General features: G+C 35.3%; 1 protein-coding gene across 4 annotated transcripts in view; it reads right to left on the bottom strand.

Annotated features, from left to right (window-relative positions):
* htr4 (5-hydroxytryptamine receptor 4) overlaps positions 1-21,168 on the bottom strand; it is a 139,445-nt gene that overhangs the window by 45,811 nt on the left and 72,466 nt on the right. For all 4 annotated transcript variants that reach the window (XM_023328141.1, XM_023328144.1, XM_023328143.1 and 1 more), the window contains 2 exons: positions 18,448-18,561; positions 10,419-10,619 (listed from right to left, as the gene is read on the bottom strand). In XM_023328141.1, coding sequence (XP_023183909.1) covers positions 10,419-10,619; positions 18,448-18,561 — 315 coding nt within the window. The remainder of the gene's footprint in view (positions 1-10,418; positions 10,620-18,447; positions 18,562-21,168) is intronic.

Below are 21,168 nucleotides of genomic sequence, written 5' to 3' on the forward strand. Positions count from 1 at the left end.
ATAATGGCTATTTTTTAAAGTGGAATTCTGTCAGCTACAATGATGTAGCTACTTGCTGTGCTAAAAACAAGAACAAGATCAGAACTATTAGCAAACCTGCTAATGGAGGAGAGAAAATGACATTGAATTACTGTGATGCATGGAGTTTGTAAAGGAATTCTGCTTCCACAGTTTGAAATCTACTGTTACAAATTTCAACGATGTGCAGACATGTGTACAATTTATGTCTATTATTTATGACCAGCTAAACATGTTATGATTTGTTTGTGATTAGATTTTTACTTTTTTTTACTCACTGCTACTTATCCATTTGTTGTGATGTAAACTTTAGTGTAAAGTGTAAAGTTTTACGGATTTCAGTGAGAATAAATTAACTTAATTCTTCATATTCTTTTTTTAATCGTATCTGTCTTATTTTCTCTATGCTTAGATAATTAAACTCAAAAACTGTTACCAATTTTTAGTGTCTTTCTTATCCATCAGATAATGAAACTTTATTGACCTGGGTTCATAACGAAGCAACAAGTTTGGCAACTTGTTGCCAATAATGTGGCAACATGTTTATTTGCAGCTAGCTATTTTTTCATATTTAAAATAAAAGCAAAAGCCCTGAAACTGCCATCTCATATTTAATGCTCAAATTCTCCAAGCATGCATTCCCATGAGCTATAAATCTACACCGGCTTTATTGCTACAATGTAGTTAATGTTTCATCATCTAGTTTTTATGTTGTTTCATCATTTGACTGATAAAATCTATGCTTTAAGCATTTTGTGTACAATATAACTTCTACTATCTATCCATTTTCTATACTTGTTCAATCGTCCTACTACTACTGCCTATCTTCAGCAGTCACTGTTTATACCCCGTACAGGTATAAACACAAGTCTGTCCCGTGTTTATTACAGAAAGACACAGGACAGACAACCATGGCTGTACATAGTCACACCTAAAGGGCAGTTAATTACATTCACATCTTTAGTTTGTTGGAGGAAGCCAGAGTGCCCACAGAAAACCCTCAGAATGGGAAAACATGCAAACAGCACGCAGAAAAGTTCAGAGGTTCAGAGTATAATTCAAGCCCAGACAGCATGCTATCAGTCAATGGTATCCAAATAGCTATACTTTATTTGAAAAGGATGAATAAAAATGCAAACATATTAGATAGTTGTGTGAAAGAAAGAAGGAGGAAACAGAAATACACCAAATAAAACCAGTGAGACTAAAATTCATTAAGATAAAAAAAAAGTGAATAAACAGAAGAGGGTTTACGAGATGAACGCATACTGTAACAAATCCGCTTCATCTCTGCATGTGGAAGTGTTTGTTTGTGCAAACAAGCTGGAGCTTAACTGCCCTCAGATTGCAGGAAACTGACAAAGTCAACCGGCTAAACTTTCTGACCTGATGTTTCGATGTGTAGGCGTATATTTGCAAACAGGTTATTTGTGTGGGCCTTTGAATATTCCAGCTATGCCAAAAATAATGTAAAACTGCATCACATGTGGGGCACAGTATGTAAACGTGCACTGATTCATCCACATCAGGGCATGTATTGTGTATTTTTGCAGCAAAAATAAATATAGAGGAATGTATGACGTGCAACATGGGTGAAAATATGTGAAGGTGGAATACAGCTGCTACGAGGGTTATTTTAGTTTAAATCAATTTTTCTTGTACTAAGCTATGGTTTAAGGCAGGGGTGGGCACTCCTGGTCCTCGAGGGCCGGTGTCCTGCAACTTTTAGATGTATCTCTACTTCAACACACCTGAGTCAAATAATGAGGTCGTTAACAGGACTCTGGAGAACTTGACTGCACTTAGGAGGAGATTCAGCTGTTGGATTCAGGTGTGTTGGACCAGGGAGACATCTAAGAGTTGCAGGACACCGGCCCTCGAGGACCAGGAGTGCCCACCCCTGGTTTAAGGTATACTCACTGCAGATGGCATCACCTACAAAAATTCTTTCACATTTTAAAAGGCAAGCAGGTTTTTTGAAGCCATTGACAGTATACAATGGATGTAATATTTTAAAACTAAAACCTACGTGTCTTAGGACAATGGAGAACATTTAGATATTGTGCCAACTCTGAAATATTGACCCTGAGGCTCATTTCTAATATTTTGAATAACTAGCGTGGCATTTTTCCTTGTTGTGGAATAGTGAATGCTTAGAAAGATCCTTGTATGACCAAAAGAAAGAACCATAACCTGATTCTTAGTACGAAGAGTTGGTGGTTTGCCATGTGGGTTGCATTCCTGTTTGTGGTGTTCTTGGGCAGGCTCACAAGGCTTCACAATGAACACGAGAGAGTCTGTTCAGTTCAGCAGGATGGTATGTCCCTTCCAGTCAGGGAAAGTCTTGGGATTTTCTAAAATGAGATTGAGTGAGCATCTGAGGAAAGGTATGTCTGAGTACCTCTCCTGGTTTTGTTGGATCTCAATCTTGCATAAACAATGGGCGTATGTATATTGTATGCTGAAATCCAAAGCCTCCACAATCACCATCCATGCCCAGTTAAAACATCAGCCCACTGTGATGTCTGTAAGCCCCATATGAAGGACATTTGCATGAGAGAACAATCTAGTCTAGTTCCTCTGCCAAATGTGGATTATGTTGTCAATTGTATTACACATAGCAAAAAAATCCCATCAATGTTGTTCTTAATTTTAAGATTTTTTTTTTCTGCGCCAAAAGTTTTATATTGGTTTTCAAATTTTTTATCAAGTTTTAGTCAACCCCAAATCTTAAAAAATGAAGCAAAATTCCTTACTGGGAAGATTACCACTTCACTTTCTTGAATTGTGTAAGACACAAATGATATACCAGTATTGTAGCAAATTATGATTGATTCAGTCTGAAATCATGCTTCTACAAGAAATAACCATCTCTTGTTGTATTGTTTTAATGAAGGGAATAAGTCCAAGATAAAGAAGTAAAAATCTTGTATTGATCATGTCAACAGGTGATAAATTTATTATAATGTTGTTACCTTCTAGAAAATAAAGGATAAGCAAAAATATGTGTTATTTTTTTTATTTATGTTGGTTGTGTTGCTGCTATTAAAATTATTTCATTTTTTAAAATATCCACATGAATATCTGATTAAGCTTGGGAACATTTTAAAAGAAAGTTTTGATATCTAGCTCATAAATTCCTTTTCCACAGTGGCTGAGCTGATACATTTTTTAACCTTTGCCTTTTCTCAGGCGGCTGAGTGAACACTATGCTCTGCTGCAAGAGCATTAGAGCTAATCCAGTTTATGCCATCGTCAGTCACTGTGGATGCTTCCCTGCCTGCTCCTCTGTGATCCTAACTCATTACCTACTTGCAGTGCGTGGCATTTCACAGCCATCAGTAATTTGGAGAGCTTGTGTGTACTGTGTGTGGTCTCCATGTGCTGTGGCATTAAGAAAAAAAAGGTCAAGAGGCCCTTTTTCTCTTTAAATTCCCAAAGTAGTTGTGTTGAAAGGTTGCAGATTGATTCTTTAATGGTGGATGTGCAGGTCTGAATGACAGAACTCCCCTTCATGTCTGCAAATGTGAATCCTTGAATTTTGTCAATACAAGTGCCCAGAACCACAGACACACGACTTCCAGCACGCTGTATCCAAGCAAACCCCCGCAGCTTAAGTGCTCACAGAAAGGAATTAGATGTGGACAGAGGAGCACATTCTTATTCTTCAACACATTAGCTTGAGTAAGATTAGAAGCAGGCAAAGCACAGTTGAATGGCAGCATGTCATGACCACAGGCACTTTAAATGGCCCCTTCTTCCCTTTGATCCGCAAAACACGTCGCTCTGTTTATTTCTGACATTTTTATTCTGACATTATTTACTTGAAAGCTGGTTTCTGAGACCAGCCAAACCCAAAGTGTACTGCTGTGCTCTACATTCGCATGCAGCTGCAGCACATGTGACATCTGCAAAGGACAACTGTCTACAGATTCGAATACAGAACGCTATGCACAACATAGTAATTATTCTTATCTGGAAGTAAACAAAACTGTATTGCTTTAATTTTTTGCATTACTGATGTACATTGTAATGACTAATGAACATTTGTGAGTAGTGTTTTAGAGAATGTCAAATGAAGTTACAGTACTTTAGTGTTTAAATTTTAGATCCAAAAAGTTTACTGCTACATGTGAAAACCTTGTTTTCATACACTTGTATGAGTCATTACAAACTTCATCAAAAATGTGTCAACTTTGATGCAGAACTGATGTTAGTGTGACTATATGAGCATGTAATAATGTTTGTCACAACTGAGCGTAAGATATCCACCATCACCACATGTTAAAATGTGAAACGTACCTGATTTCGGAGCAGTGTGATAAGTCCTAGCAAACATTAGTTAATGGAAAGAGTAGATTAGGATGAATACTTTGATGTTTAGGTAGATGTGGGCTATTGAAAATTTCCAATGTAGTCCATAAGGTGCTAGATTTAAAATATCTTACGCTTTAACATTAGGGCATGGCATGGCAAGGCTGTTTGAATATTTACCAATATAATGCCATTCGGAAATATGCCTGTATGAAAATATAAAATGTTAGGTACTAGACAAAGTATTTATCTTTTATCCACCAAAATTGCTTCTACTTCATTTAATTCTGCTCTACACCATAAAATGCTGAAACAGCATTCATCTTCAATGTTTGTAAAGACAAAAAGCTGGTTAGACAGCACAAATGAGGATTTTACTTTGCTATACCACTTCATCAGAACAAAAAATGATACTCTAATGAGTATGCAGTTGTATTTCAGTTCTGTTAAAAGACTTATTTTTAATGTTCATTTCCTGATTTCCTTGTGCTTTATATTGTGAACATCTCTGAGTTAGCCACTTTACTACTGAATGCCTTTATGTTGCTGCATCCTGCTTGCAGCAGTTGTTATTTTCAGTCTCTATTCAGAGGCCTTTTCAGGATCGTCAGCTTAAATTATGAATAAGAAGCTTTATTTGCAGCTGCTCAGTTTTATTTCATGTTCAGTTCCCTTCTCTTCTTTCTTCTCAGTCTTTCAGTGTGACTTTTTTGTTTTCTTTGTCACGCTTACAAAGAAAACCTTTGTTGTTTGTCAGCCAAGTGATGAAGAATAAAACAGAAGCATGTGAGTGTTGATATTGTTACTTCACTTTTCTTTGACGAACTGAACAATAACTTTGCTTTCATGGCACTCATTTTGTTTATCTTTTGGTGCTTCAGTTAGTTTTTCAAAACTTGATTTAACACTAAACTGACTTGTTTGATGGCAATATATCCAAAGTTTGTATTTAATTTGATCATGTGTTGTTCACCTTTCATTGAGCTTCTGTTCCATATTTCATATTACACAGTTTTATGAATGTAAAAGATGTGCATTTTTACGTGATACATTTAAAAGTCTCTTGCCTTCTTCTGTTGTGATTCAGTGATGCATTCACCATATGCTTCCTTTTAAAGATTTATTATAAGCAAAGGATAAATGTTTTCTTTCTTCATTGACTGTTTTGTTTAGGAAGCTGTAAGCTACAGATGACAACATCCTTCTTCCCCATCAATCTGTAAAACATAAAAATGTTGAAAATGGTATTGTCACCTGCATTTCACTCAGTTGATACATGAAGCTCTAAAATATCTAGATTATATTCCAACCTGTTCCAACGGTGAACAGGTTGGAATATCATAAAGCAGCTGCTGATATAAAAATAAATACATCAACATCTATCAATTATGATGCTTGAAACAGAGATTTGCCTTGACAAAGCTGAGATAAGAGCAGTTCATTTTATTAAACAGCTGAACAGCTTTTGAACATAAATAGGGCTATTGCAATAGTTGCTTTTTAAAGGCTACTGCAAAAAAACATTTTGAGACAAATATAAACACTGTCCAGATGGCAAACAGGCTGTCTTAAAGTCTGTTATAAACACATGCTCCATCCTTCTGTAATTTAATGGATAAGCATACAGATGAATTAAATTGTGGTTTGTGTCCAAAATGTGCTTCTTGAGCCTGATTTACCACAGGAGCAGAGGTCAGGCCTCTGGATAACAGTGTTTTTTTTTCTTGGCTGCTCTGATAAACCTGTGGCATCTGGCAGTCCACAATGCAGAGTGTGAAAATTTGTCTAGAGGCCTGATCTTTGAGCCACTTCTCTACCTGTCATAAATCAATCACAGGTTTTCTCTGCGGTGAACAGATTCCACTTTTTCTCTTTTTTTTTGTTTGTTTGTTTAAAGCCACATTGCACATTGACCTAACCATATAATTTATAAAGTGCTCATCCTTGATATTAAAGCCAGAGCCTCTTCCATCCAGGTGAATATGTTAGCACAAGAAAATAAGAAAAATTGAATCATGCATTAAAAACTGAACTTTTTCCTCTCCACTATCGCTATATATATGCCCGCTATGAGGGATTTCTCTATATATTTCTGTAAAAGTCAACTACTCAACTTAATTGATTGCCTTTTGACCTACATGGTCGTCCAGGAAGAGGGAATGCTGCAAGTCAAGGCAATATGCTGGGCTTCCTTAGATAGAAAGCTCTTTAAATTAAGTTGAATAATGAACTGAACTGATGCACTGTGTAATAACTAGTATAAATTGGAAAGTATCTGTGATTAAATGTGAAACAATTTATTTTGTATATACATACAGTACATACAGTATATAATATATGTATATTTTTTGTTTGTTTAGATTTTTGGCTTTATTAGTAAAGCATATTTAATTTTGCTTTTCACTGGTAATTACATCACTTCTTTTAGGAGATAGATAAACAAGATGCTTTTTTTTTTGGTTTATTTTCACTGAGCAAGCTGCTCTTCCTGAAATAATAATGTCAAGCCTCTCTGCCTCTTGGACAACTTCGATCTAAAACTTCACATCAGTTTTGAAATTCAGAATATACTTCATATTATATGTGATCAGAAGGTTCTCACCTATAGCACTTAACCCCAGTATTTTTCCACAGAGCAACTCAGTGGTTTCCACTGATATGTTTTACCATTATCTGTGCCTTCAGGGTAGAGCTGCATGTCACAGAAAATGCCTTTGCGCTTTTATTATCATCTATAAGACCTTGCTCCAAGCCACGGCCTTGTCATGAGTCCTAAACAGTCTGTGGGCTGAACGACTTTATTAAACATCCATTTGCCAGCCAACCTATCTAATGTTCCGCACCGAATAGTATAAAGGGAGCAAAAAGTTGAGGCAAGAGGTTTATGAGCTTCAACTAAAGTAATAATAATAATAATAATAATAATAAAATTGTCCTTGTTTTTTCTTTTAAACAGAAAAAAATCACTAGCCTGCGGTTGAAACAACAATTTCTGCCTCAAGATGTTTGTCTGACCTACTTCACCAAAAATAAACATCAAAGTTCACAAGATCCTTAAAGGATATCAGTTCTTAGTTAAACTAAATAAAACACCTCTGGGAATACTGCCCAAATCAATGATCAGATAATTATTTTCTCCACAAGATGGTCTCTGAAGCTAAAAAAATGCTTGAAATTTATGCTTCTAACCAGTGTTTCAACGTGGTAAAGAATGATGCAATCATTCTGCGGTGGATTGTATACTGCTATGCAAAGTGATTATCATATAATTAAGCACCACTCAACTGAGGTTTGAAAGAAAAACTAAAAACTTAATCAGTAGGTTGTTATCTAGAAAGAACCCTGTATTCTTGAGTTTTCAGAGCTAACGTTTTGCAGCCTCTTTATGAAAACTTAATATATTTTTTATTTTTGTAGCACTATTTCTGAACCTTAACGACATGTTTCAGATGTGTTTATCTGATGTAATAAAATTAATGTCAAAACAAATTGTTTATCTAATAAGACAAAGTGTTATTAGACTTTAAAGCATCAGTAATACATTATCAAACTCAGATCAATTTTTGCACAAGGAGGAAGTACTGGTTCCAAAAGACTCTGATTAAGGGACATTAAGCAAAACCAGTGTTAAATCTGATTAAACTTGTTCCAGTTGCCAGTGCCAGCTTTAGTTATTCGTTAATATTAATATATATGTGCGTCTCGAATATTTTTAGACCTCTACTTAGCTTTACATATCAACTTAGAGTCAAACTTAGGTTTTGCTTCAAAGGCTTAAAGGACATTTTCATTAGCTCATGGTCAAATCCTGCAGTTTTACATAAGAATATTCTTTCATGCTCTATTTCTGTAAGTCTTTCATATTTACAAAAAAAATTGATAAAGACTCAGAAATAATAAGCCAGAATAACATTGCAGTTGTAGTTTGTTAAAGCTGCATATTCTAAAACTAATCACCGAGTCAGTAGTACAGAAACTGTAATGGGTTGTCTTCTAGGTTAATATATATATTTTTTTAAATCAAAATAATTATATATATATTTTTATTAAACTACATAGATCAGTTTAAAATACGATGGTCAAAAGCAATATTTCAATATTAAACCAAATGATTTGTGATGAGTTCTTGTGTGCATAGAGTAATATAAGCTTCCCAAATGTTTTTATTAATTTTCATTAATTTGACTTGAGACATTGAGAACAAGCAAAGCTGCTAATATTTAGTCAGTCCTGAAGGAACTTCGACGCTTCCTACAGAAGCCTGGATAAAGAAAAGCCTGATCTGTCACTACACAGAATAGAACTGTTATTTCAAGGGACAGTATAACAAAATTATGGATCAGCTTTCAGTGCACATGTTAAAACAAAAACAATTTTTATATTTTGTTTTTAAATTAAAATAACTGATGATTTTTAAAACTGTTTTGACATGTCTGAGATCTTACTTTGAGTGTTTACCATGCAATATTCAGATGAAAAGCATGTGCAAGTCAAAGTTAAAGAAGGGCAAGTAAAATAGAAAATTAATTCAAGTGTGAAATACTGGATGATGTGCAAAGACAATACATCTTGTTCCTTAATAGCACAAAGATAAAAGCTTCAACAAAAACACCCAAACAGGCAGCCAATTACAGTAAGAACGGAAATTGGATTCACTGGAAGATGTGACATGATTTACAAGGAAATTGTGGTGATTGTTTTTGCTATAAACTAGAAATGGAAGCACTGCTGTGCCAGTATGTGAAGGCAGCTGCTTGTATAAAAAATGACAAGGCTCCTCCAGCAAGGCAATTTTATGAAAAGATCATTTCCTCTTCCGTAGCTTGTCTTAGCTGAAAATTGTCCTTGGTTCTTATTAGCTGATATGAACCACCCACATACCATTCCCATTCTACTTCAGTTTCTTAGGAATCAGACTTTGTTTGAAAGTCAGTTCAGCTAAATCTTCCTTCAGTTTTTTTCATATATTGTTAATCTCTTTTATTCAGTACTTCCCAAATGTGCTTGTGCCCTTAGCACAAATGGTCACTTCATAAGATAACATGTATTATGTTTTTGACAAGAATTAGACATTGTAGCTTAAATATACTGTTACAAAAAAGATGCAGTTGTAATATGCTGTGATATACAGTTGTCATAGTTAACTTATACTTAAATAATAGTCTGAAAAATAAATATAGCTACAATAATAAGAAATGGAGCTGATGTTTCACCAAAGGGTCGATAATCACAATAAACAAAATGCGTTTTTTATAAACCAAACAACTGCAACCACAATACACACAGATGCCACAGAAATAAAATTCTGCCTGTAAAATAACACTATACTGGGGAATATTTATTATGAACATTTGTCTCTGAGGAGTATGGATGGCAATTAAGTCTATTCAGTCCTAAATCTACTTTTCCCTCTTACCTCTAGCCTTTAAAATTTTGGCACAATGCCTTTAGTACCTAGTAACTTACACACTCTCTGTATGCTATAGAACTGCAATGTGCGTTATAATAAATTTAGCTGGCTATCTAGAAGCAGTAAGAAGGAGTATAAAGGCTAAATCTTCTGATGATAGACAGAAGATTAACCAGAGGTAATCACACAGCTGCCAAAAAGAAAGTGATTGAATAAATCAGATATCAGTTAGATTGTGTTTTTACTCACTTTTATTCTGTAGTTAAACACTAAAGTATGAGCCCAAGAAAAGTTGTTATAGGCATCTTATTTTATCTGCAGGCAAAACCCTTGTTAGAACACCAAAAGGTGCATGTAAGTTTGCCCAGTGTGTTTTTGAGGAAAACAACAAAAACAATTCCTCTTGTAGTGTGCTGGATGGTTTAATGGCTTCTCTGTTTTCTCAGCAAACAGAGAATTAAAAAGCTTTTCTAAAAGAAATGGTTTTTTATGAAGGTCACCTTTCTTCAGGCTGATATGCTTAAACAGGGAGTTAGACTTCAGTAGAAAGTATTGTAACAAATGTGCTCTGTTTTATTTTTCTGAGCTATAATCCTGCATCTCCCTTGCAATTATTTTGACTAGAAATAAGAAATCTGCCAGAGTTTGAGGTTAGAGGTGCACACAACATCCTCACCTATCCAGAGCGATGCAACACAGGTGGAGTATAGACGCGGTTGTCAGAAGAACGTCCAACGACGTCCGAACCAGACAGAACGTCTCACCGTAGATCCAGTGCTGGTGGACCAGCTCGATGGCACCAAACGGCATCACAAGCACTGACACAAGCAAATCAGCAAATGCCAGAGACACAATGAAATAGTTGGTCTTGATTTTCCTGTTGGAGTAGAAAAAAAGGGATAAAATATGAACAATCATTAAGAATAGACTATTTCAAAGGCCAACATGACAAAATTATGTATCAAATGGTCAGTCAAAACAGATTATTAAAACTTCCAAGTTTAAATTCATACTGTTCTGTTGTTTAATCTTAGCGAACCAGAACAAAATTAAGTGCAAAACCCATTGTCAAATACTGCGTAAATTGAGGGGCCACAACTAGTAACTTATTGTTAACCAGCCTTATTGTTCTGGAATGAACAAAGAATTTTAAGTGTTCCCTATTTATGGTGCTTTGGGAGCAACTAAACAAACAAATTAAATGTAATTATGGAAAAACAGAGAAACAGTTCAAACGAAGCCTTAATGGTGACAAAAATCTCCCCCCAAAAATAAATACACAAAAGAGAAATGGCTGTTTTATTTTTCATTAAGCTGATTGTTTTTTAAATTTGTATTTTTCAGGAAAAATCAAAATGACATACTTCAGTTTATAAAAAAAACAGAATAATTGTTTATTCAATAAAAAAAGCTAAAAAGAAAGCCTAAACATAGTACTTACCCTGTTAAATAAATAGAAAAAGATGCTATTCACATTACTGTCCCGAAGGAAGTTAACACTGCTGAGAATAATTTTACATCTACTTTGCATTTCAAAAGTATTTTTAACCTGTAAACTTATACATATGTTGACATATGCATAAGCTAATCTATTTTTAAAGGACTTTCACACAAAGTGGTATGAAACTGTGAAGTAAGCAGAGTGATATTTAATATTTTTCAATAAAATTCTGAATTTGAGTCTTCCCCCTTATCTCATACATCCCTAAATAAAACTCAGGCATTGCTGAAAGAAAGCCAGAACATGCCATATTGAGGGCACATTCCATGTCTGCAAGAGGTTGCTCTTGCCAGATGATTAAATAGAAAAATAAAATAAAAATAAAGTCTCTAAATTTCACATAAAACAAAATGTGAAATTAAAAAAGGCAACATTTTTCAGTTTCCAGATGTGCAGACATTTCGAAACAAATTGTGTGGAATGTGCAAAGACATATAACCAAAGATTGGTAGCTTTAATTGAAATGTGAAATATTATTTAATCATCTATTTAATTATCTCTATAAGTATTGACTCGCAGGAGCTGAACATTAATGCTCACCACAGATTTGTGAAGTGAATGGAAAATGATACATTAGCTTCAAAATTTTCAATGCAACTTTGTGTAGAAGTTTTGGTTATAACATTACGAAACAAAAAGACATTTAAACCTTGCAACTCACTGTGTATGACATTGCTAAGTGTCTCTTGAAACATTTTATTTTGACAAAACAAACATTTGTGGATTTAATAGGGGCTGAGTAAGATCAAATATAGCACAGAAAGTCTCAAAAGACCTTAACAGTTCCCTAAACATAGAGAAATGACCTCTTCCACACCAGAGTGTCCTCCACTTTACTATTAATTAGGATCAACTTGAAATACCAAATGCAATCAAGATAATTTGTCATTCATCATAAGAGCTGGACTGCTTGATGCAATGAAATGGGAGCAAATCACTGCAGGGTACATCTTCGTACCCATGGGGAGCCTTCCAGAAGAGTGAAATATTACAACACACTGACACCTGTTATCACTATTAGGACAATAAAGTTTTTGTCCCAAAAATAAAAATGTATGGCAAACCTAGGAGGACCTAAAAAAGAGTAAGAAAAAGATAGAACAAATTTATATGGGTTCCTTTATTAACAAGAAAAGGCTAGAGGTAACCTTTATTATCCCAAGGAAAATTCAGGGACAATAGTTTTTTAGAGAAGAGTGAAAAAGTACAAACAATAAGAAGGAGACTACATGCATCCATGTTCCTGTCCAACAGAGAGCAAAAAGACAAGTAAAAACAGGTCAGAAACTAAAACTGAATACACCTTACAGATGTACAACCTACACAGTACAGTACTCAGCCTTTTCTTTGTGACAAACTGTGATTTTGTTTGTTGAAGCATTGTTCGATGCAAGACTCTACTTGAAAGAGGAAAAGGAAACTTTGCACAAAAAATAAAAAGTGACTTTGTCCACCGCAAGAGTTGTATAATAGTAACATTGAGTGAGGCAGAGATGTCACAGCTAATCTTTTAAAGTTTTCTTGACGCAATGAAGTTGGTAATTTGGTTTTGTTTTTAGGCCTTTGCATTAGAAAGAATTGCAAACATCATACTGTTTAAACATTTTACAAAACATTATTAACTCATGTATTAGCAAGATTATTATCAAGCTTAGTGCTTTCTACTTGTGATATAATGTCTACACATCAGGCATTCCTCAAAAGACTTGATTTTACTGAAACAAAAGTTGTCTGAACCTATAATACTCTATATTTACTTTTTAAACCAATTAATTATATTTCATGAATGATACATGTTTTCCTTATTTGCACATGCTAATACTGTTTACTAAAGGTGCAGTCAGTAAATTTTATAAAATTATATTATTTATATACTTGTTAAAAGTGTAACTATGTCCTGACAGTATAATATGAGACATAATCTGTTAAAAAAATATGAGCTCCTTTGCCTCCTCCTAGTGGTCCTACTGCCATCTGAAGAGTCAGAACCAACCAATCGCAGTTAAAAGGAAGGTCTTAGTTTTGTCAAACATGCTTGTATATGTGCTGCTGAAAATTGCCAGTTTGCTGAAGCTGTGCTAGAGAAACAAAGCTTTTTTTCCGAGCTTTGTACTGCAGCTTTAAGGTCTTCATCAAACATTTGAGGTATAAACACACTTTCCAAAGCCTCCCTGTTTGAGCTGCTGTATAGTCTACACTTAACAATGAGTACTGTCTAAATAAAAACCACACTCCAGTGACAAAGTAAGGCAAATAACTAAAAATAAAGTTAAAATATTCCTATTCCAGGCTAACTTTAGAGACTGTGTCACTAAAATATAGATGCACACTCTCCATTACTTTTAGAAAAACAGATATTTGGAGATGTCCCAGATATGTGCTCAACAAAAAGCAGAACTGCTGATACAGGGAAATATGGTCTCCTTATAAGCCAGCCAAGAAGTCAGAGACCTATTATTGATGCCAATTTTGATCTGATTATTTTATTACTGACACATCACATCTGTCACATCCGTAAAAAAAAAACCAACAAAAAAACACAAATTCAGTTAATGAGTTTGTTTCATCAGATCTCAATTTTTTGTTTTTAGCCACTCAACCAGAAAACCAATGATGCAAAGAAGTTGTTCATTTAGATGCCCTGTCCTCTTCAGTGTCTCTACTGTGGATGCTCTCATTTTATAAATAGCAGTAGCAAGAGCTGAGTGCCGTAAGGCTTTCCCATCTGCTCAGCTCTATCCAAAACAGTGCCTTAAAATAAGCAGTTAGTGATGAAACCAACCAGCAGTCTGCTGGTGGCGCTACTGAGCATGGACAGATACACATGTGAGACACAAGAGAGAATGAAAAAGGATGTAGAGAAATGCTGCACATGCACACACCCAAACTGTAGATGAACTAGCAGATGTTTATCCATTACGCGCTCACACCGTCAAGCTGGCAGTAATTTAGAACAGTTTAGTAACATTTAACAAGTCCTGAGGGGAGGCGTTGTGTTTAGTTAGAATGACAAGTTGTGGTACTGCTTCCAGAATAAATAAACTTTAATAGAAAAGACTAAAGTGAGTTTGGAGTTATTATGGGTGCAGATGGTTTTGGATGAGTAATGCTGTAGTGCAAGATTAAAACAGAGTGGAACAAAGAAGAGGAAAGACATCAACACTCCAGAGATCATGTATAAGTAATTTCTATTTTTACTAAATTATCTTTATGATTACAGAAGCAACACTGCATTTGAGTACACATAAGCTGAAAATGTTTTTTATACTTATAATCCTGTGCGACTCAGCTGTCTACATGTTTGGGAGGATTGTTTTGTTGCCTGTTTTTTCCTATAACATTGAAAAGTGGTCCTAGAATACTTCACTATAAAACAACTTAACATTTTATCTTTGACGCCACATGAGCACTGCAACACGAGCCCCATTTAATTGATGCCCAATGATGAAACATCTTAATTTCTGTAAAATATTTTCATAAAATAAATTATAAAACATTTTCTCCAAAGTTAGATCAGTAAACAATAAAATAAAGTAAATTTTTCCAAAGACAGTAACTGTACCCCCATTTGGTGAGCATTTCTTTAACAACTTTCAAAACACAAAACAAGACATTTTTATTAATACTGTAGTCACATCCATGGTATTGTAAAACAAACATGAACTTGGTCATCTGCTGGATTTCCTCTTTTTACTTATCCACATGGTACATTAAATTGAAGTTGGGAAAAAAAATTGCACAACAGCTTCATGAATTTACCTGAAAACTTTACTGCAAATTTCCTGGAACTTAATGCGTACTTTGCCCGTGCACCTTAGATACTTTCTTGGATTTTACCAGGCACTTTCAAGAAACTTTAATGATAGTGACTAATCACTTTTTCAAAATGTACAAGTTATATAACTGGAACATTCACAGAACCTGTTGTTTTTCCAACACTTCTGTCAACAATAAATGCAATGAAATAATGTGACAATCTCTTAAGTCCATATTAGCCACCTTTAGTGAATGATTGCAAAAGCTGCATTGATCCAGATATTGATTTCGCCCCTACTTGTGAACATAACTCCAAGATACAACTCAGGTTGAGGTATGAGTCACACCTAAATATGGAAGCCCACCATTTTCCAGCTGAGTACCTGTCTTCTCTCTGGTGGTTTCACACTTTGAATTCAGTGGGGGTCTCTGCTTGATAAAGCCTGCAAGACCACATTATCCATAAAAAAGACAGAAAATAAATTCTAATCTCATAAAACTTGTAACAATTGCAGATAGACACTTTGTGTCTGCATTTGGAATGCTAAAATATATCTGCAATTGTTTAACTTTGACAAGGTTTCCTTTGTTGAATTGACAGAGCTTCCACATGAATCATGTCATCTATGTGGTTCAGGAAAATTAATGAAAGTATCAGCATACACTTATGTATAATATGAATGAAACATTTTCTTCATGACAGTAGTTCTTGTGAAAACACTGAAAAAAAAAAAAACAGAATAATTGTTAACTGAAGTCCAAATTATTGCGAGAACCAAAAGTTCCTGACATGACAACAGTGTCACTGCTTCCAGATCTGTTCAGTGTCCGGTATAAACAGACTGTGTGGCAGCATGTTTTGGTGTGTGTGGGTATCTTCTCCACACCCTCAACATGTCACTCTGAGAGAAACAAGAGCTTGTGTTTGTGTGGTGGTTATTGATGAGCAGTGCAACACCCTCTGAACCACCTTCTGCTGGTATCAGCTCCTGCAGAAGAAGCTGTGGGGGGTTTATGAGGAAAATGCCTCCAGATTTTTCAGCACCTTCTCTTTCTTGCAAGCTGGACACACATCAGTCCAACTGACAGCTAAAGTACCAGCTAAAGTATTCAAACCAATTGAACTTTGACTTTTTCTTTTCTCAAATTACAACCACAATCTCCAAGTGATGAACCAACCAACAGAAAGAAGCAAATGATTGTGAAGTGGAATGAAAATGGTGCGTAGTTTTTACAACTTTCATCCCAAACAAAAGAATATTTTTGCTGCAATTACAGCTCCAGTTTTTTTGTGGATTCTCTCTACAAGATCATACAAAGTCATATTGGATATGTAACATATATGAACATAAGTTACACTGCTCAGCAAATACCTGGCAGATCCTTCTAAATGAATATGCTTTGTTGCAGCCATTGCATTGTAGCTCTGGCTGTATGTTTTCAGATTATTGTACCTTCCACATTATTGTATGTGATGTGGAAGGTACACATTACATACCCACCCCAGCCTAAACTTTTCAGCTTTTTCTCTACTATTATAACTGCTTAAAACCAGCAACCCCATAGCATGATCTTACCACAACCATGTGGGGATGGTGCTTTCAAGGGAATGTGGAGTGTAGGTTTTCTGTCAAACTTAGCATTTTTGAATGGATGCCATTTTGGTTTCATCTAACCAAAGGGAGCTTTTTCAACATATTTGCAAATTAAACTTTCTATGGCTGTCTTCTTGCCTCTCTTCTATAAAGGGCAGATTTGTGGATAGATGTCCTATCATATAAGAGATTTCCCCACAATAGCTTTCTGTAAATAGCCTTTTATCTCCCTGCATGAATTATGCTCTCCTTGACTGGTCTATCACTTTAGCTTGATGGCCATTGTAGGTTTGCAGTTATACTACACTCATTTCCACTTTCAAATGGTGGATTAAACAGTGCTCTACGAGATGTTTAAATATGTGGATGTTGTTTTATTACATAATCCTGTTTTAAACTCCTCCATAACTTTATTCCTGACCTGTCTGGTATGTATGTTGGACTTCATAAATCTCACCAATTAGACCTTTGTAGTTTGTAGAACAGCTGTATTTGTACATCAAAATTAAATTAATCACAAGTGGACATGTCAGAATAAAAAAGCTGCAAGCTACAATTTTCAGATCATCATTTATTAAAAGGATGGATCCATTTTTCTCATTTAACAGCTATGCACAATCTACTGTTACTCTTATTTACTGTTTGTTACTCAAATAAAATACATAAAATGTTTTAAAATTAGAGTACAGTAAGATAAGAGTAAATAAGGGATTTCTTTCTTCAACTATCAATTGCTTTTCTGTTGCATGTTTGGTGGGAAACAGTAAATCCTATTTTCCAGTGAATAACAGTTTTAACAGTTCTTAATGAGATGCTCTGAGTTCAGCTTTATTTTTGTAAGGATTCTTCACCCAAGGGATACCCCTATTGTGCAGATGTGCATCACATGTGTAAGTGTGTGTCCCTGTGCAAATTTCCCAGCAGGCAGTAGGGCAATGATGATGGGAGCAACAAAGACCCTGGATAATTATTTTCTCCACAGGGAGGTGAGACAACATAGCAGTGACTTTAAATTAATGGTTTTAAATGAACGCTTTCGTATACACACTGCATGAATGAATTTCAAAGTCAACTGATTTTCATTGTTCAAATAAACAAACATCTGGCCTCACTGCAATCTTTCAATGTGCATCTGCAAACAGACAATCCTTCATGTCAACATGACAAGACAGAGGTCACCCTGAGCTATCAGGTGTCACGAGATAAGAAAAAACAAAGATGGGAAGCGAGAGAGAGAATGAGAGAAAAAAAGAAATGACACAAAAGAGCAGAAGAGAGGACAGGAGGAGAGTGAGGGACAAAAAAAATCAGAGATCACAGTGACAGCAGCTCCCATGTGAGGAGGTCTGCCTGCTAGCTCTATCACAGTCGCCACAGCTTCATGCGCACTGCTTGAGTTTCTTATCTGAATGAAAAGACTACAGAACCAAGTTTGCTGTAATCCATTTTGTCCATAACAGAAGTCAATTTATTTTTCTGCCTCAAGTAAACCCTGTCGAGATTTGTCCTCAATGTTTAAAGAAAATCTTTATATGAAACGCAAAAGTGTTTCATATAAAAAAATGTTGTTCATCTTTTTCATCTCCTTATTGAATTGAAACATTAAAAGCAAAAGTTTTGCTAGTAAGATTCCAGATGTTTGTCTTAGGTGGGATTAAAAACTAACTGTACACAAGAGATACTTTGTTACAAAATGTAATATGGAAAGTAATGGATTGGAAAGAGAAAGGAGCTTCCTGATCTTCCTTAGAGTATTTTTTATTTAAATCTACTATATAGAAACAAGATTGTATCAAATAAACAATCAAATCTATATAATCTTTACATGAAAAGGTGATAAAGCGCAAACCCACCTGAGTTGTCTGTCTTTGCAGACGGCCACCATGACCAGCAGGTTTCCCAAGACGCTCATCAGCATGACCAGAGACAGGAAGCAGATGAGTGCCAGCCGCTTTGGCATGCTGTCACTGAAAACCACAGAAAAAGCCACATTATTTTACATGCTGAAAGTGACAAACTATTTATAAAATACTGAGAATGAAATTAGTTTATTTTGGCTGCACTTAGGCAAGTAAAAATGCTGAAAAATATGTGAAGACAAAAAATTATGCGTTTTTGTGATTTGCTATCGTGTAGTGAGAGACATGTTTATTCAAGTAATGTCTGCTATTCTGCTCTTACTGATTGCTTCCACCTACATAGGCACTCAAAAAGTTTAATACCACGGAGAGTAATAGGTTTCACATTTGTGCTTGATTAGTAATAAATTGAGATGTAAACAGATGTGGCAGTATTAGCAGCTATAGCAGCTGCACCTGAGAAAAAGACGAAACCAGAGACACCTGCAGGAAAGTCAGCTCAGGATGGTTTGGCAATCAAAACTCTCATCTGTGACATTTGGTAAAAGCATTTTTAGAAAGATTTTACACAAAACTTAATGTGCAAAACCTCTGTGGAAAAAACTACAGTAAGTTTCTAAATGCCATAGGTAAATGTTTGTGAATTCATCATTGGGAGCACCTATCCCAGTATGATAGCCTTTGTTTATTCCTTAATTTATTTAGAAACTACTTACATTGGTTGCTGCACTTTTATGAGATTTTTTTTGCTAAATACTAGCTTTCATTTGCTTTCAAAACACCCTCTTTGTGGCAGATCATACATTCTGATACAAGTTTTGTTATTGCCGTGGCCAGTCATAAATGAGACTTTCCTTTTCATTCAAATGGATCATATTCTTCTAATGTAAACATTTAAGAACAACTCTATCTGGATTTCTACAGGGCAGAATATTTCTAGTAACACAAATATGATGTAACTACATGCCAATCAAAGTTTTGTATGTAATCATACACAAATCCAAACTGAAAGAGTTTCAGTAATAAACAGAATGTTATATTTTAAAATAATCTTTAATTGTTGTTTTATTAAATAATATGAGGCTATTGTGCAGTGTATCAATAATGAAGGGCAAATTCATGTTACTCTCTTAATTGAAAATGATTCTGTAAAATAAAGAAAATAAATGTTAATCTATTGTAAAGTGCAGAATTTTCAAACATAAATGATGGAGTTGAACATGATGTGACCTTGTAGAGATTTACTGTCTTTGCTGGGGAAAGTAGAAGCATCAGAAAATGAAATTAAGGGGGATGTCACAGTGAAGACAGTCTTTTGTCTGGAACCATTGTTTCAGGAAAGATTAAGTCCTTCTGCCTCAGCATAGCAAGAAAATCAGCTAAAGGCTAAGCTACAGAAAAATTCCATCACCATCGAACACTGAAGCTATAAGATCTGTGTTATGGTTCCATGATCTTGCAGAGGTTGGGTACCCTGGTGATTTGTCAGATTTGAGGAGTAAAGGGTGACTGGGCAACATTGGCACAAGCCTTAGGGGTGTGTCCTAAGACTGGTGGGTTGCCAGTTTGAGCCCCTGAATTGTCTGTCTCGTTGTATCCTTGGGCAAAACTTTTCACCCATCCTCCCTGCTGGTGGTGGTCAGTCGGCCCGGTGGCTCCGGTACATCACTTCTGTCAGACTGCTAAATGGGAGCTGTGTCCACAATGCAGTAGCTTGACACCATCAGTATGTGAATGTATGTGTGACCAGATGAGTATCTGGATATGTGAATCACTATGGGATCTTCTAGACTTAATAAAACGCTATACATGTACATGACATTTACCATTACCATAAAGGAAAGTCTTTTTTCTTCAGGAGGTTGTGCGAATGTAAATCAAATATCTGCTGTTAAAGTCAAGCTTAATAATGACACAAAAATGTTCAAAAACAAGATTACACTTGTTTTTGAACAGCTACCTAATGTAGTTTCAGACCATGCAAGGTCACTATAAAATAAGCATTTGTCAAAGAGAAAGGGCTACCTACTTGGTTACTCTGCCAGGAATTTTTTTATTGTTTTTCTCCTGACCTTGGCTGGTAACATTTAGGCCACATATAATATTCTTTTTCATAATCCCCCCCCAAAAAATACAAATAAATGTGCAGATGTAGCATTTGTAACTATGGGTATAACGTTGGCCTGGCTTAACAAGATATTTGAAGGTGCAGTAAAAAATCTGGTATGAATTAAAGCTCACAGAGAGAGCTGCGTGGAGTAAGAGGTCTATTTAAATGGCGTGTTTAATCTGAGACTTGTTTGACATTGGTAATGCATTAAGGTAATTCTCCTGAGGGTTGCCATCTGTAGCACTTAAAGAATTGACAGGAAAGAAGAACAGTGAACTGTGACAGTGATAAAAAAAAAACAATAAATACATATATTTACGTAGTAATAAACAGCACGAGTCAGAATGTCTCTATCAACATGAGTATTTTATGTCTTTATGTTACAAGCCTACACACACACAAAAAAAAATCCAGAATTGATGGAACAATGTCTTTGTGGATTTTATGTTGTGTCAGTGTTGACAGTGTTATGCTAATTTAGCTCCCCAATGGGTGCAGAAGTCGTGCCTGATCCCTGTCTGCCAAATTATTTGACTCTCAGCGTCTAAAGTTCAAAGCTGAAGTGATCACATGCAAATGAGGCTTGTTCTTTGATCAGTGTTTGC

This window comes from Xiphophorus maculatus, chromosome 23, assembly GCF_002775205.1.
Source record: "Xiphophorus maculatus strain JP 163 A chromosome 23, X_maculatus-5.0-male, whole genome shotgun sequence".
Lineage (NCBI taxonomy): Eukaryota > Metazoa > Chordata > Actinopteri > Cyprinodontiformes > Poeciliidae > Xiphophorus > Xiphophorus maculatus.